This window comes from Paroedura picta, chromosome 6 (genome assembly GCF_049243985.1).
Source record: "Paroedura picta isolate Pp20150507F chromosome 6, Ppicta_v3.0, whole genome shotgun sequence".
Classification (NCBI taxonomy): Eukaryota; Metazoa; Chordata; class Lepidosauria; order Squamata; family Gekkonidae; genus Paroedura; species Paroedura picta.
Window position 1 is genome coordinate 21,504,018 of NC_135374.1, and position 16,664 is coordinate 21,520,681.

General features: G+C 41.9%; 1 protein-coding gene across 3 annotated transcripts in view; it reads right to left on the reverse strand.

Annotated features, from left to right (window-relative positions):
- Positions 1-3,603: 3,603 nt before the first annotated feature.
- MICU2 (mitochondrial calcium uptake 2) overlaps positions 3,604-16,664 on the reverse strand; it is a 111,407-nt gene continuing 98,346 nt past the window's right edge. The window contains exons 9-12 of one of the 3 annotated variants that reach the window (XM_077341690.1): positions 11,355-11,526; positions 11,069-11,177; positions 9,393-9,550; positions 3,604-6,569 (exon numbers count right to left, since the gene is read on the reverse strand). In XM_077341690.1, coding sequence (XP_077197805.1) covers positions 6,465-6,569; positions 9,393-9,550; positions 11,069-11,177; positions 11,355-11,526 — 544 coding nt within the window. In that variant the 3' untranslated portion in view covers positions 3,604-6,464. The other 2 variants (XM_077341691.1, XM_077341692.1) reach the window with 2 other exon arrangements.

Sequence of the window (16,664 nt, forward strand, 5' to 3'; positions counted from 1 at the left end):
CAGACCAATTTCCAAATCCTGAGACAACAATGAGTTTCTATTCAGAGATGTAATTTCCTGGCTCAAGTGGGAGGTAGCATTAAATTTATTGACAAGTTCAAATTAGGGAAAGGAAGGTTTTTTTTTTTAACTGTTCTCATTATGTATAAATACAGAATTCATTGCCACAAGAAAGCTAAATTAAAAACCACAAACATAAAAATGATTAATTGAAAGACTGATTCCTCAATAACCACTAGCATAACCTCCAAAGGCCTCTGTTCAGCTGGTGTGATGGACACAGGTGCTGTGGGAGGATGCTTTCTTCCTCTGTTGTGTGTTCAGCATGACAAGAGACCAGCAGCAAGTCCTATTTAGTTACCTCTCAAAGGCTTTTCCAGATCATAGGTCAATATAAATAAGTGGTTGTCATTCATCTGCTGCATGAAATCCGGATGCCTCTCTTTCCTCTGTAGTTCCTAGCAGGTAGAATGTCTTTATGGACAGTTATTCCCCAGTTTTCATTTTGTGCAGAATGTAGTCATGCAAGTGGCCCAGGTGCCTATTGGAGAGTGTCAGTGATGCCATTGGTGATGAGCATTGGTGATGAGCATTACCAGGCTACGTCAGGGTGTTGTTATTTAATTAATTTTCGTTTTTTACATTTGAAGCCCAAAGGTTGTTAGTAGTCTCAGGAATCTACTTGAAGTGTTTACTTATTTATTGACTTTTTGCCTACCTGTCGTGAAAGCTGCTGCTGGACCATTTGTTCACCTCTCTTTGTATTATGTAAGGTGCTATCAATTCACAGCCGACTTATGGCGACCCCGAGCAAGGAGCTTACAAGTCAAGTAAGAAGCAGAGGTGGTTTGCGGTCTCTCATGTAAGTACTAAGCAGGGCTGACCCTGCTTAGCTTCCAGGAGCTGATGAGACCAGGTTATACCATGCACTCTCCGTGACAAATATTGTGGCTCAGCAACTTGCCTCTCTTCTTGCTATCAGCGTCAAGCTGATCTCATTGCCTAGAAATATACTCAAATAATTGAAGTCTCTCAAAAGGCCTTGTTTGGGATCCTACAAATTTTACATTTATACAACAGTGAAGTTGGCTGGTTTCATCTCCTTACTGTAGCTTCCCCCCCCCCCTGCCGTGTTATGGTGCATTTTATTGACAAGGGTCCTCTATTCGTCAGCAGAGGCTTTTCTGCAGTTGCAGGGAACTGATGAGGGAAGGTTAAAGTGAAAGATCCTCCTCTAGTGGACAGTTTGTTGAATATAAACTGATATTTCTTGGGTTTATGGTTATGGATGTCACTTACACTGAGTGAAAAACAGACTTTATTGCTTTGTGACTTTAAAAATACAAAATGCACTGCAGTAGTGCCGTAAACTAGGATAACAGTAAAAGTACAAAGGACATTAGGGTACAATATGGAGAAAGTTAAGTGTACCTAAGTTCCACTGAATCCAAAAATACATAAATGTATAACTCTGTGCTTAAATGCCATTGACCAGGGCCTCCTGACTTGCTGTGGATTGCACTCATGGGCTAGATTTATAAAACCGTTCAGGAAATTACTGGACATATTCACATTCCCCTCTTAGAAAAGCTCTAATGGGTACGAATAAAGGAACAAATTAGAAATCTTGGAGCTCCACCTTGTGGGCACTGGTAATGTTTGTTCAAAAGGAACCACAAACGTACTCCCAGAACATTTGCCTCAGTTGTATTTCACTACTAATTAATAATATAGAGCTGGCATAAAAAGGCTAACATGGAAACTCCTTAGACATGTATATTCTAGATTGGAAGTGATTCTTTTCAGGTGCTTCTTGAAATAAGTATCCAAATTTTACTCTCCCAAATATTAATATGTACATGGCTAAGAAAGGTCTACTATTCCCTTGTAGATAGAGGGTTCAGTTTTTAATCCTCAGCCATATAAATAAGTATAACTGGTAGTTTCAACCTGGGTCAATTCCAGTGTTTGCCACCAACTGAAACAAAACCTCTATAGTGGCTGTCCTTTGTTGCTTGCTAACTGGCTTCTCCCTCCTTTTTCTCTGTCAGAATTGATACTGCAATTGTCTTCTTGCAGGAAGCTGTCTGCTCTGTAACATCTGCATAGATGCTACTCTTTATAGCACCATGAACACGGGTGGCAGTATATAAATATTATCAGCTGTAGTTAATGGAAGCCAAACAATGCCTGAGTATATGTCCATACCTCCTCCTCCTGAACTATCATACATGTTGATGCAAAGATATTGAAAATGTAGACAAACAAGCAGCTCAGATAGGGAATTCAATATATTGTCTTCAAGAATTGTATGTTTACACAATTCCTGTGTCTTTCTCCACATCGCATGAGAAGCATGGTGGAATGTGAACTCATCAATTTCTTTTTCTGCAGTCCTTGATTCAAAGTGAGGGTGATACATATTGACTGGTCTATATGTGCATGTTGCTTTTGTTCCCAATGGCTGGATCAGACTAAGTGTTCTGAGAGTGCCATCAGGATGTCTCTAGGAGCTCAGAAAGCAGGGGAGGAGGCTAAGAGTTATCCCATTTGTTGGTTGCATCTGCTGCTTGACACTTAGGTGGTGGCTATAGAACAGAGTTTCTTCATCCATCTATACTAGCTCTCCTGGCCTTTTGCCACTCATGTGTTGTAGATCAACTTAATATGCCTTTGTTTGGAAATATCACAACCAGACTTCTAATAAAGCGCAGCCTAAGAGACACATCATGCCCATCATTAACAGCTATTTTGGTTATTTCAAGTACAATTGAAAGTCCTATGTGAACTGGGCCTTGGTTTACCAGAAGGAATATCTCCTCCCTTCTGTTTGAGGGATTCCAGTGATTAAATTGTGGGATTTGCTGCCAGAGGATTTAGTGATGGCCTGGCATGAAGAGCTTTAAAAGGGGATTAGGTAGATTAATGGAGGATAGGTCTGTCAGTGGCTATTAGCCTTGGTGACTGAGGGAGAGCTCCATGTTCAGTGGCACTAAACCTCTGACTCCCAGAGCCAGAAGGCAAGATCAGTGGGTGGTTTTGGCCTCAAAGCCCTGCTGTTTGCTCTGGTTGACCACTGTGTGAGAAAGGATGCTAGACTAGGTTGACCACTGGTCTGATCCTGCAGGGGGCGGTCAGGGGAAAAAAGGTGATTGGCTGGCTGCTGGACAGACAGGCAAACCAATTGGAGGAGGAGGAGGCACGCAGGGGCAGGAAAGAGAAAAAGGTCTTGGCCTGTAGTGGATAGCACAGTGAAAATGTCAATTCAGTGTATGACAGCAGTGAAAGAGGCAAAGTGTGCTGGGGATTATTAGGAAAGACTGCAAGTATATCTTGTAATGCTTCCTAAATATATAGTGTAGCCTTATTTGGAACACTGTTCAGTTCTCATCTCGGTACATCCAAAAAGGTACAGTAGAGGTGTGTGTGTGTGGGGGGGGGGGGAGAAAGTGAAGAGGAGGATAACTAGGTGGTTAGAGCACCTTTCTTAAGAGGAAAGAATGGGGAGTCTGGAATTTTGCAGTTTAAAACACAAGAGGGGGACAGAGGTTTATAAAATTATACATGGGGTGGAGAGGACAATGAGAACATCTAAATATCAAATATTTTAAAGTCAAAATTTAATAGTAAGTAAAGAAATCACACAATACCAGTAGAGTGTTTAAAAAGTGGAAAAAGGTACAGAATATAAGGAGACACAGATTTCAGCTAGTAATATAAAACCAGAACTAAAAACTAAAATTGTGCTAAATCCTGACATGTACCCAACTATCTGGGTTTTAAGGCACAAAACGTTCCCTGCATTCCTCTCTATGCCTTCCATTTCTGAGGTTGCAGGGCTCATATAAATTGGGGGTGACTGGAATGAGGAGGGACAAAGGGATGAAGTTGCCCTCTGCCCTCAGCTGAGCTGTGCTTATGGGCCCTGAATTTAGACAACGCTAAATGTATAAATAGAGTCTGTTGATGGAGACTTAGCTATGCAGAGCAACTGGATGTATTATTAATAACAATATTTTTGGTGTTCTAACATGAGGATCTCTTTCAGGGGTGGTATTATAGCCCTGCAATCCACCATAACATGTGCTTATGTGGTGCAAACTGACAAATAAAGAAGTTGAAGATGGCATTCTGTTCCCTCTCAAAGCAGAGCTTGCCTTCAGATGGGCAGCTCGCTATTGTCAGCACAGGCTTAAATTCATAACAGTCTGGAATAACTTCTATTGCCTTCAAAACAATGGCCTAACCTTTCCCCTCCACCTATTCCATAATGTGGCTTCTTTCAAGGTCCATCCCAGGAAGATGCATTTTCTATCCAGACATTTATACTTTACAACAGGGGTAGTCAACCTGTGGTCCTCCAGATGTTCATGGACTACAATTCCCAAGCAAATGCTGGCAGGGTGTCATGGGAATTCAAACGGTGTATAAAACCAATGTTTTTTAGCCTGAATATCAATCTTGTTATTATCTTGCTCTTGTTTAGAGGTTGTTTTTTTTTACCATAACTTAGGCGCTCCTCTGTTGGATTAACAGGGATTGATTTAGTCTTTGGAGGCAGAGTTTATTTCCGTAGAAACATGGAGTGTTTGTGCTAATGGAAAATTTTGTTTCTAATTTCCCTTTCAATGAATAGTAGAGAGAAAAATTGCTCTTGTCTGAGCAACTGGAATTCCAAGAAAAGTATAATATCCTCCTACCCATGCATATATGGAGTCAATGCAGTAATTACAGGAAAGCAAAAATGTTAGGATAAATTACAGTGAACATTTAGAAACTGTTCATAGCTCATGGCCCCCTCAGTGGCAACTAGCTGTTCAGAAAGGGCACTGTACAATATAGATTATAGGCTGGCGCTGCTACCACCACCATCTCTGCAATGGGTTGCCAGTGGGCTCCCTTTGCTACCACCATTCTCTCTTGCCTGTGAATTGACAGCTTGAGGTTCATGGTACCATATCTAACCTGGGAGCAACCAGCCACTGCTCTTGAATTTGTATTTTTGTATTTTAAATTTGTAATTTTGTATTTTAGGCCTCTGACCTCTTGACCTTCCCCCCCAACTCATGATGAATTAGTAGGCTGGACTGACAAGTCTTGTGTGAATTGCAAACAATTACTAGAACTACAAAGAGAAGAACGGAAGACCGAGGGTACTGTAGCAACAGTGCTTGCCTGATTTTGTAACAAAATGCTATTGAGCATGCTCACTTACGACAGAACATACTCGGACACTGCAGCGGAAGTCCTTTTATTGCCCACAATCAGCAAAAGATTTAACCTCCTTCTAAAAACATTGGCAAGATACAATCTAAAGTAGGGGAAAGATGCTGAGCCTGTAATGTGCTATTTTATACCTAAACAAGGAAAAGTGTTAAATACTATTATGAAGTATCTGAGTTGCTGCAGGATAGCCCTGGGATGAGGAAGAATAGCACACGTTCAGTCTTCTCACTGTAGCTTCTGCACTCAAAGGCTTTCCTAAAGTGCCTTCTTTCAAAACTAAGCACAGCTGTAAAGTTATTCTGGTCAAATGAAGAAATTCTTGTACTTACGGAACTGTTCAAAAGGAAAGCAAACGTTTTACATTTTTGCGACCAATCAGACAAGTGCAAGTCATTGTATCCATAAGAAGAGCCATTACTTCATAGGCTTAGTCTATACATAGTAACAAGTTTACAGATTGCCAGTTTATGTAAACATTTTCAAATTTCCAGTCTGGACTGAGAACCAAAGTCTACTGCAATCAGAATAGTAAAGAGAGAGTTGTATAAATTAGTATAAACAAAAATACAAGAATATCATACAAAACAAGCATTTCAAGGCAAGACTGGTTTCAATATTACATTTTAGAACTGGCATTTCAGTACAAACGTAACTGTAATTTGTTAAATGTCCACTTCTTTAGTCACTCAAAGCTAGTGAATTCAAATGGGCTACATTCAGTGATTTCAAGACTTCCATTTAAAAATAATTTTGGCTTCATGAAATTTACTCCAAAAGTGTAGGTTTCATGTTTTGTTCTGTAAAAGCATGATCTCTTAACTCATTTGGCACTGTGAATATAATCCAGCTTCTTTCCACAACATCTTCAAACTAGCAACTTGTATTAAATTCCTGGCATACTTTGATCAATGCAAGAGTTTTGATAGTGTAGATCTCCGAGAACTGGAATAAGAACACTTATAGTACCTGAGTAGAATTGTACCCTTTTAAGCCCATGGACTTAGAAGGCTGTAAATCCGCTTAGGAACACACTGTGAAGAGTTTTGAAAATAACAGTATCATAGGCAGGCCTGAATTTACAGATGTAGAATTACGAGTGAGAAAACGCTTAACAGTGTGAAATGATTGTACTATGCTGCATTTACTATTGCCATCATGTAAACATAAATAAACAGTAATACATAAAATGAAGCAAATCTAGACACGGGAGGACCAGGATGAAGTATTTCAGGGTGCTTTTAAAAAGGACTTTTCCCAGTTTGTTTCCAGACTTCTTTGGCTCCTTTAATGCTCTCTCTCTTCACACATTTCCAATAGCCTTGGACTCCTTGTTGCTGAGGAACCTGTTTTTAAAAAGCCAGTAGTCATTGCACTGCATTTATTATGTTCCTAATATTATGTTCCTATTCTCTGTAGAGTAACTCCAGTTTAGCCCATTGATTTTAGTGAATTTAGACTGGAGTAACTTTCCATTATATAGAGCCTCTTGTGGCGCAGAGTGGTAAGGCAGCAGACATGCAGTCTGAAAGCTCTGCCCATGAGGCTGGGAGTTCAATCCCAGCAGCCAACTCAAGGTTGACTCAGCCTTCCATCCTTCCGAGGTTGGTAAAATGAGTACCCAGCTTGCTGGAGGGTAAACGGTGATGACTGGGGAAGGCACTGGCAAACCACCCCGTATTGAGTCTGCCATGAAAATGTTAGAGGGCATCACCCCAAGGGTCAGACATGACCCAGTGCTTGCACAGGGGATACCTTTACCTTTAACTTTCCATTGGATTGCTTGTCAAACTTTTTGTTCTCCATTAAATCCAGTAGATGTTTTGATACAATTTCACTGAATGTGGCATAAGCACATAGTTCGCATTCCATATGAAGATACTATATCTTTATTTTCCTTATGCTGTACATTAGGAGTCCCCAACCTTTTTGAGTCTGTGGGCACCTTTGGAATTCTAGCACAGCATGGTGAGTCCAGGAACAAAACAGCGGCCATAAAATGACTGCTGTGGGAGGTGGTACCAGCTACAAAATGGTTGTCCCAGCTAACCTTTAGTTACCTTGTGCTGCAAGGGCAGCTACTGCCAAGCAACAGACAATCAATTTCCCAGCCTAAATTCTCCTCATGGTACAAATTAAGTAAAAGGGATCATGTTAGAGCCTCCTACCTGGTTAATCTACCCCTTTACATCAATTCATTTTCAAACCATGCCATCAGCCTTGCTAGACGGATGTTAATCACAAATACCGCTGGCTTCATATCTTTGTATCTGTGGCACTTCAGTTCCAGAGGACCTACCACACTATATGTTATCTTGTGCTTTCTGTATACATCCCACAACCAAATTTCTCTCAGCATTCTTAGTGAGCCTAAATTCTTCAGATTCTGAGAAGCTGCACTTTTTTCTCTCTCTTGTGCCTTACAGATGCTTTAGCAGCCAAGAAAATATGGGCCAGAGCTACATCTAGGAAGGGCAATACTTTTATTTGATAATATTCTCCAGTTAAAGGTAAAGGTATCCTCTGTGCAAGCACTGAGTCATGTCTGACCCTTGGGGTGACGCCCTCTAGCGTTTTCATGGCAGACTCAATACGGGGTGGTTTGCCAGTGCCTTCCCCAGTCATTACCGTTTTATCCCCCAGCAAGCTGGGTACTCATTTTACCGACCTCGGAAGGCTGAGTCAACCTTGAGCCGGCTGCTGAGATCGAACTCACAGCCTCATGGTCAGAGCTTCAGACAGCATGTCAGCTACCTTACCTGTGCCACAAGAGGCTCCTCATTCTCCAGTTAGATTGTTTTAATGTTGATGTTTGCAATTATAATTTGTTGTATGTGATGGCCTTTGATTATAGCCAATAAACTTTATCATATTGCATGGGGAAAACCAGCCTCTCCTATATCTGGGAAACACAATTCTAGAACCAATCGGCAACCTAACCTGAGAATAGCAAACTGTGCAAGCACATGAAAGCTTATACCTTGAATAAAGCTTTGTTGGTCTTAAAGGTGCCCCCCAGACTCAAGCTTTGTTCTGCTGCTTTGGACCACCACTGCTACCCACCTGATTCTGTAAAGTCTTTGGGGGTGGAATCAGTTGATGAGCTTTGCTCTCATATCTAGAGGCTAAAAAGAGTGTTCTGCTAAAGCAGATGGGTGTTTTCCCAGTCTGCTGACACAGAGTCCTTGCTGCAGGCATCTTTGGTACAGAGCACTCCCCTGCTCCCTTGTCTCTGCTATAACAATCGGAATGATACCGGCTTATGTGAAAGTCAAATATGATATAATGGAACCAAGAGCAGATTATATTCGAATCCCAGAGATTCTGTTTAAAAGATTCTTTATTAATACAAATATATTAGCATGGATTAGATGGAACCTGCATGAGTTTGGTCATTCAGAGATAGAGACCAATTTGCAGCAACATAATAGTAAGATTTTTTAAAAAAAATATTTAATTTATGTTGTAATCTTTATAACAGTGGTCCACAACTTTTTTCAGACTGCGGACCGGCGGCGGCGGGGAGGGTAATCGCCCAACCGCGCATGTGTGGCCAGGTCACGCACGCATGTTTGCACCATGCGCGGCCACAAACGCGGATGTGGGCAGTCCCGCGCTTGCACGTGTCGGACATGCGCTCGTGGCTGCGCATGGCGCAAACGCGCATGCGTGACCCTGCCACACATGCGCGGCCCAGCCGTGCATGGCACAAGCGTGCGTGCACGGCCCGGCGCAGCCCTGCGGAGGCAGGAAGCCACGGCCCAGTGCCAGGGCCTTCATGATCCGGCACCAGGCCGCTGCCCGGTGGTTGGGGACCACCACTTTATAATAAACTTAGGTTATAATAACCTTAGGTTATATAGGTTATAATAACCTTTACCAGTATTACTGCCATTTTACCAATGGGAGACAGGCTGAGAGTGCAACTTGTCTAACTAAGTTCTTGATAGCAGTGAAATAAAACCAGAGATGTCCTGATTTGTAGCTCAGAACTGCCAAAGCTCACTTTAATTAGGAAGCGCCCTATTTTTCTTTTCCTTTCCCTACTATCAATTATTTCCATAGCCTTTCCATTTATATCCTGTACTTTGACTCCTTAGTTGTTTAAAGCAGCATATATCTAAGTTTATCTAAAACATCCAACAGAAATCTGAGTCTTTCTTACTTACCCTTAAACCTCGATGCATTCTGTTCTTCAGAACTCCAAGAAACTCTGCATGACTGAGGCAATTGTCTCCATCTAAATCAAAGATCTTGAAGATGGTGTCCAAAACATTATCTGAGAGCTCCTGTCCTGTAGCCACTTTCACAGCTCTCTTGAATTCAGCTAGCACAATATGCAACATATAGTATATTAAAAACTAAGGGGAAAAAGATAGCTAATAGGATTATGGATCTCTTTATGTTACTGAAACAGAATTTTAGAAACAGATTATTCCTTCTAAGCAGTCACTCACATTATTTGAGCCACGTGAACTGAATGCATGCAGATTTTTTGACGGTGTTTTATAACAGGTGTTAAGGCTGCTTTTGAAACATTTATTATTGCTTTCATAGGGAACTGGGGGAAAACTTGTTGAAAACAGCTACTTTACAGGAAGTTGCTCAACAAGAGTCTTTAAAAAAATCAGTGTAATTCTCCATGATACTGGGATGTAGACTACCCTTGTCCTCCCTTTCCACTGAGCAAAGCTGGAGTAAGGCTTCTTAGACTGGAAGAAGGGTACTTTATGAACTCTTTTTTCCATTTTGCAACATTTCACAGCCCAAGGTTATATTTAAGACATGACAATTTCAAGGTAAATATCCTATCATTTGATGTCCTATCATGTTCAACAAAAACAGTATGCACAAACTGTAAAATGGGGAAGAAAGAACAAAAAGCCAGATTTTATCAGATATGCAAATGGAGGGGAAGAGAATATTTTATTAATTAGAGCAATACAATCCATGCTCAGATACAAGATGTTAGGTGTGTGCAGTTAGAGTTGTGGATATCACAATTGACCACTACTCAATCTGTGGTGATGCAACAGCTAACAGAAAAGAACCAAAAATGTTTGTGAAACAAGGCAGATGTTATTATCTCTGAGCCGTCATACTTAGAGTTCCACTACAGGTTTTCTTTGAAATGATCAGGATGAGTAGCAGTAAACTGATTCCATGCAGTCCCTCTTTAAAGGTTCAGCTCTGAAACACAAAGGCTCTTTAAGGGCCACTTCACCTGTTGCACAAACACTGGCAGTACAGTCATGCCTGTGTATTCCAGCTTTTCATCACTTCTTGTTCTGCAAGGACAGGGAATGCGCATACTGCAGACAAAGCCCAAAGGAGAAGAGCTCGAGTCTCCTTCTCTCACAATAGAAAGGACCAAATAAATACATACTCTCAAGTGGATTTGCAGATCAGCTTATTGTAACTTCTTGTGCCAGGTGAAGCAGAAAATCTATTTGTGAAGCATTTTATATACGGCTTTCTTTTTGGAGGTATGTGTTAGGGGCCTATTCACCATTATTTGCCTTGCCTAATGGAATAAGAGAGCCAGTCACCATCTTCCAGTGCTTGCAATATTGATGGTTATCCTGGCAATAATCTTCTGGCAATCAAAACAAACCACTGCAGTCTGGAGATTATGATCTGGTGCTTTGGTAGTGGGGGACAACAGTAGGAGCACTTCTGGAGTTTTGGCCAACATGGCTTCTGTTATGTTCTTATGGTGTAGCACTCTCCTGTATAAGGAGATATTGGCATCATATACTGATATTTAGAGTACATGTTTTCAAGAATCATGCACCTAATCATCCATCTTTAAAAGTTTAAATATACAAAATTGTTTATTTCTTACCTTGTTTAACCGGACGGTTGGCTACAGTAAACATTTTCAAGGCAATTGAAAAGTCTTCAAGGCGGTTTGTAAACTGGCAGAAAGTCTTAAATTCATCTATACTTATAGACTAGAATACCAAAACAGAACTAGATGAGACTTTGAGTTAAGCAGTCTACAACCAAGATTCATTATACTTATCAATTTTGAAAAAAAAATTAAGCAAAGAAAGCTGGCACCAATACTCTTCAATTAAACATCAAGGGGGGGAGGGGAGAAAATTAAGTTGTAGGCAATCTGTACTAACCTCTCCTGGCTGGATTCTCTCCTTCACATTTTGCCAGTAAATGTCATTGTTTTCCTCATCAGTAAAATACAACAACCACTCCAGAAAGTCTTCCTTTGTCATGAAGCTTAGACCTTTGGAAAACTGGATGAATTCCATTTCTTGTACCTCTGTTTGTAAATTCTGCATAAATCTAAAAAATAACAGTGATAAAATAAATCAGTATAAAGAATATAAAAACACTTAATAACCAACTACTAAGAAGTATATATTTCTTAGGGTATTTTTCTATCCTGGGGGAAAGTTGTTCCATCCCACGTCCTTTGGGGTATTACAGAATTTGGTTTTGTTTCTCAAGGATCTGCTAGGATGTCTTGCAACAAGAGCCATTGACTAAAAAGGTAAAGGTATCCCCTGTGCAAGCACCGAGTCATGTCTGACCCTTGGGGTGACGCCCTCTAGCGTTTTCATGGCAGACTCAATACGGGGTGGTTTGCCAGTGCCTTCCCCAGTCATGACCGTTTACCCCCCAGCAAGCTGGGTACTCATTTTACCGACCTCGGAAGGATGGAAGGCTGAGTCAACCTTGAGCCGGCTGTTGGGATCGAACTCCCAACCTCATGGGCAAAGCTTTCAGACGGATGCCTTACCACTCTGCGCCACAAGAGGCTCTTAGAGCTAGAAACAACTAAAAAACTAGAACAAGATCAAGTGAAGTGATAATCAACAAAGCAACCTCCCCAGTGGCCTCATGTAGATATTAAACAGCATAGGGGACAAGGTCAAATTCTGCAGCACCCCAATGGCCATGGGAAATAGCAACATTTTGCCAGAACCACCTATTGAAACCTGCCCAACAAGGAGAATGGCATACTAAACAATGAAGGTTGCTGAGAGGTAAAGAAAAAACAACAGGGATGTATTACCTGATGGAACTGCAAGAAGTGCTAGCCTCACTGCCTCAGATTGAGAGACAAGCTTCCTCTAACGATCAATCGACTTATCAAAACCCTGAACTAGTTGGGGGCAATTAGTTGGTTTTATGGTATTTATATTCAATTTTATAATTTTATTGACTGTGGAATTTATGTTGTTATCTGCCCTGGGTGTTAACAAGAGCGGGTTGTAAAAATAAAGATTATTATTATTATTATTATTATTATTATTATTATTATTATTATTATTATTATTATTATTATTATTATTATTATTATTATTATTATTATACTGGAGGATCATTGTCCATGGGGTCATGATGGGTTGGACATGACTTCGCAACTAACAACAGCATCCTGCCTCACCCTGCTCCCAGTTTCCTAGACCAGATAATCCATTCAGATGGCCAAAGCAATTTTGTTCCTGGGAAACCAGATCGAACTGAACTAGATAAGGAATCACTGCAACTGGGTTAAAAAAATACACTCAGAAACCTTGCCCAGGAAGAATAGTGGAGACCCACCAGAAATTATTAAGACTGGAAAATCAGGGTTTCTTCAACAAACATGGTCATCCATCATCCAGGCCACAGATTGTGGCTGCATGGGGACAACAGGCTTCAAATTAACCCAGAGTGGCTGGATACGGTCAGTGGCTCCCAGTTTCCGATGGTTTCCAGGGCCCCATGCTTAGTTTTCCTGTTATTTTTTTTGGGGGGGGGGAGATGTTTGGCCGTTGAGCTGTAGGGCAGGTTGGGGGACTGGGGCGAGTACCCCCATTTAAAGGGCTATGCAGTGGCACTCGGCCTCTTCCTCCCTACTGCCTTGCTGTTTCCCATCCACCCCACCCTCATAGCTTGCGCTTTTGGTTATCATGGTTGTCTGTTTGTATTGATCTTGTGAAGTCGTTATTTAATTTATTGTTTTCCTTCATCGCAGCTGGTAGTTGTCATACTGGGGGGAAACTGAGCTTGCATGCTAGACTCCTCCATTTTGGGGGGCCTCCATAAGAGGCTGTGTGGATGTTCACCTACAGTGCCATCCCCGGGGGCAGGGATTGGTTGCTTTGCTCACATTCCTGGGTGGCAGGCCAGGATCCTAGTAGAGGCTGAATCCCGCAGGGCCCCTCCATCTGCCTGCCACCTCTCATGTGCCCAGGAAGTATTAGGCCTGGGAGATCATGCATGCTATTTCTGTGTGCCTCCAGGCCTGGCTGCTGGAGTTGGGACTTCCTTGCGGTCTGCTGACCACAATGACTGGATTCTTCCATGCTACGTTGATGCTCATTTGCATAATAATAAAGCTATGGCCAGTTCTTTGCCAGAAATCTATTATTGGTATTGGTACCCTTATTCTGCCTTGACAAATGTCCTCTTGCCATGCAATAGCCTCAACACAGTTTCTTTCAAAATGTTGGCAACCACTGCATCTCTTAAGGGTGGATTTATGACTTCTCCAACCCAACCAGCTCTACCTCCCATTCCCAGCAGTTTCAACCATCTAGGAAGGTCAATGGGGAAGCCTCTAAGTGGCCTGTTTAATTTCCCTATCGGTCTTTGTCCATATTCTCAAATTGAACAAGCTGAAATGTATCCCTCACCACTATAGTCCGTATTGCAGGAAGGAGCTGTATATAAATCAAATACACAAATAAAATAGCAGCCTGCAGGACAGCCAGATTGTCTTTCTGATATGATATTAAAAGTACACTGTGCCTTGCCTTCTTAACAAATCTCCTGAATGGGTTGTAACTATCTGTAAAGTGTGCCACTAACTGTAAAATACAGCATTTTACCTTAATTAAAACTGCATCAAAATCAACAGGCCAGTACATTGAAATATTTCCTACATCATATACCAGCCAGATTATGGTGCCATATAAACAACATTGCTTCACTTTTTCATTTACAAGGATTATGTAAGAAATGCAAGAATTTTAATATGGTTAACAACTATTAACATTTTGTATCAATAATTTAAAATGCTTGTTGAAATCGGTCAGATCTTGGAGCTACCAATTCACAAGACGTGAAGGTGGGTTCATAGTGGTGTAATGTATGAACCAGTTTTTACTAATATAACTATTTTTAATCCTGTGTTTCAGAACTTCTACCACTAGAGAGCTCTCTAAATCCATGTACTTTATACCAATAAGCTATGGGTTAAAAAAATGGGGAACTGAATGCATAACTGAATTTGATAAATGTGACAATGAAACAGAACTTGTGAGTGGCCAGGTTGACAACATGGAACCAACAAATAGGGCTTACTAGGTAGAATTAAGGGACCAACAAGTATTTCAACAGTCTTAAAATAAAGTAGCGATCAACCTTTCAAAAACAAGGTTAACACAATGTCTTTCCAAGTATTGTAATCTAATTTTGTTAATTAAGGATAATACTTATGCTACAGCAAAATGAGGATCACTTACATTTGATAAGCTAGTAGTTTAAATATTCTTTTGATAGCCTTTGCATTTTTTCTCTACTCTAGAAAAGGGGAACCACTAATTAAATCTCCATTCTCTAAGTCCCAATGGAAGACTGTCAACTCCCCTAAAACCCCCCCTAGGCTTTTCATCTATTTAGGCCCATCCTGATAGTGCCAACTATATCATTTTAGCAATGTTTTATATTGTCTGCAACCATTGAGTGAATTAGAATTCTGCCAAATGGATGATATTATTGTCTGTGCTACTGTAGCTTATTATCAGATCTTCCAACACACTAAACACAAACAGACAAGAGTCTCTATAGGGATTCCTAACATCTCAATACTCTTTCATTATTGGGTACGTCCACCAGATGTGAATTTACCACTGTTACCAAAATCTGTGATTTTTGAAAGATTGTATTGAAATGAGTTCAGTACTATGAGATGTATTCACAGTTGACAGGGAAGCAAATGCTTGAATTTATTAATCACCTTGTATCACTGAAACTAAGAGCCTCTTGTGGCGCAGAGTGGTAAGGCAGCAGACATGCAGTCTAAAAGCTCTGCCCATGAGGCTGGGAGTTCAATCCCAGCAGCTGGCTCAAGGTTGACTCAGTCTTCCATCCTTCCGAGGTCGGTAAAATGAGTACCCAGCTTGCTGGGGGGTAAACGGTGATGACTGGGGAAGCCACTGGCAAACCACCCCGTGTTGAGTCTGCCATGAAAACGCTGGAGGGAGTCACCCCAAGGGTCAGACATGACCCGGTGCTTGCACAGGGGATACCTTTACCTTTACCTATCACTGAAACTAGTACTTATTGGAGTTCAGAATTTTTATTGCTTTCAAGCCTATGTTATTCTCCTTTAGGCAGAAATTTAGTGAGTGTTAAATCAGAAAAAGAAGCTGGATAATTTCTGTGTTGATGATGTGCAGGAAAGAATGTGGAAGGAAAGAATGAGCTCCCTGGTGAGAATCATAAAGAAACAAGCATTTTCTCTAGGACAGTGGTCCCCAACCCGTGGGCTGCGGCCCGGCGCCGGGCTGCGAAGGCCTTGGTGCCGGGCCGCGGCTCCTTCTTCCCTCCCCCCCCCGAAGCGAGAAGCTTGCCAGGCCACGAGCAAATCAGCCGCCAAAGCGGCCCGGCAAGCTTCTCGCTTCGGGAGGGGAGGGAAGAGAAGCTTGCCGAGCCGCAAGCTAATCGGCCGCTTTAGGGGCCGGGAGGGGAAGCCGTGGCCGCCGGCATGGCGGCGGCGCAAATGCGTATGCTTGGACTGCCGGGCGCAAACGCACGTGCGCGGCAGTCCGCGCATGCACCTTTGCGCTGGGGCTGCCGCGCGTGTGTGGGCCCCCGGGCTGCCCTCTCCGCCCACTATGCCGCAGCGGTCCGCAGCAAGCGGAAGCTTGCGGACCGCTGCTCTAGGAGCCTGGCAAAAGGCAAATTAAGCCTGAACATGAACCACGTCACTATATTACCACATTAACAACCAGCTGGGAATTTTTATTTATTTTATTCATAGTCCACCTTTCACATTGAGACCCAAGGCAGAATACAAAACAGCACAATCAGAGCACACATACTGAATACACCATAGGCATCTCTCTCTCATCTTCCCTAAACATTAAGTCTTCAGCCAATGCATTGCTCTAGATATCTTCCTTCTCTAAAGTGAAGCTGGCATCCACTAGGGCAGCCTTTTTCAACCTTTTGACATTAGAGGAATCCCTGAAATACATTTTCAGGCTTTGAGGACCCCCGGAAGTGATGTCAGTTGGCCACGCCCCCCATGCCATTACCCTTTGCCCTTCTTTCACTCCCTTCTCCTGCCTTTACTACTATGGCAGCTCCGCCATATGTAGGCTGGAAAGAAGGTCACGAATTTAGAAGACATTCCAGATCCCCCATACTACACCATAGCTTACCTCCCCTTGATTTTTACATCCATGGCCTACCCACTGAGCCTT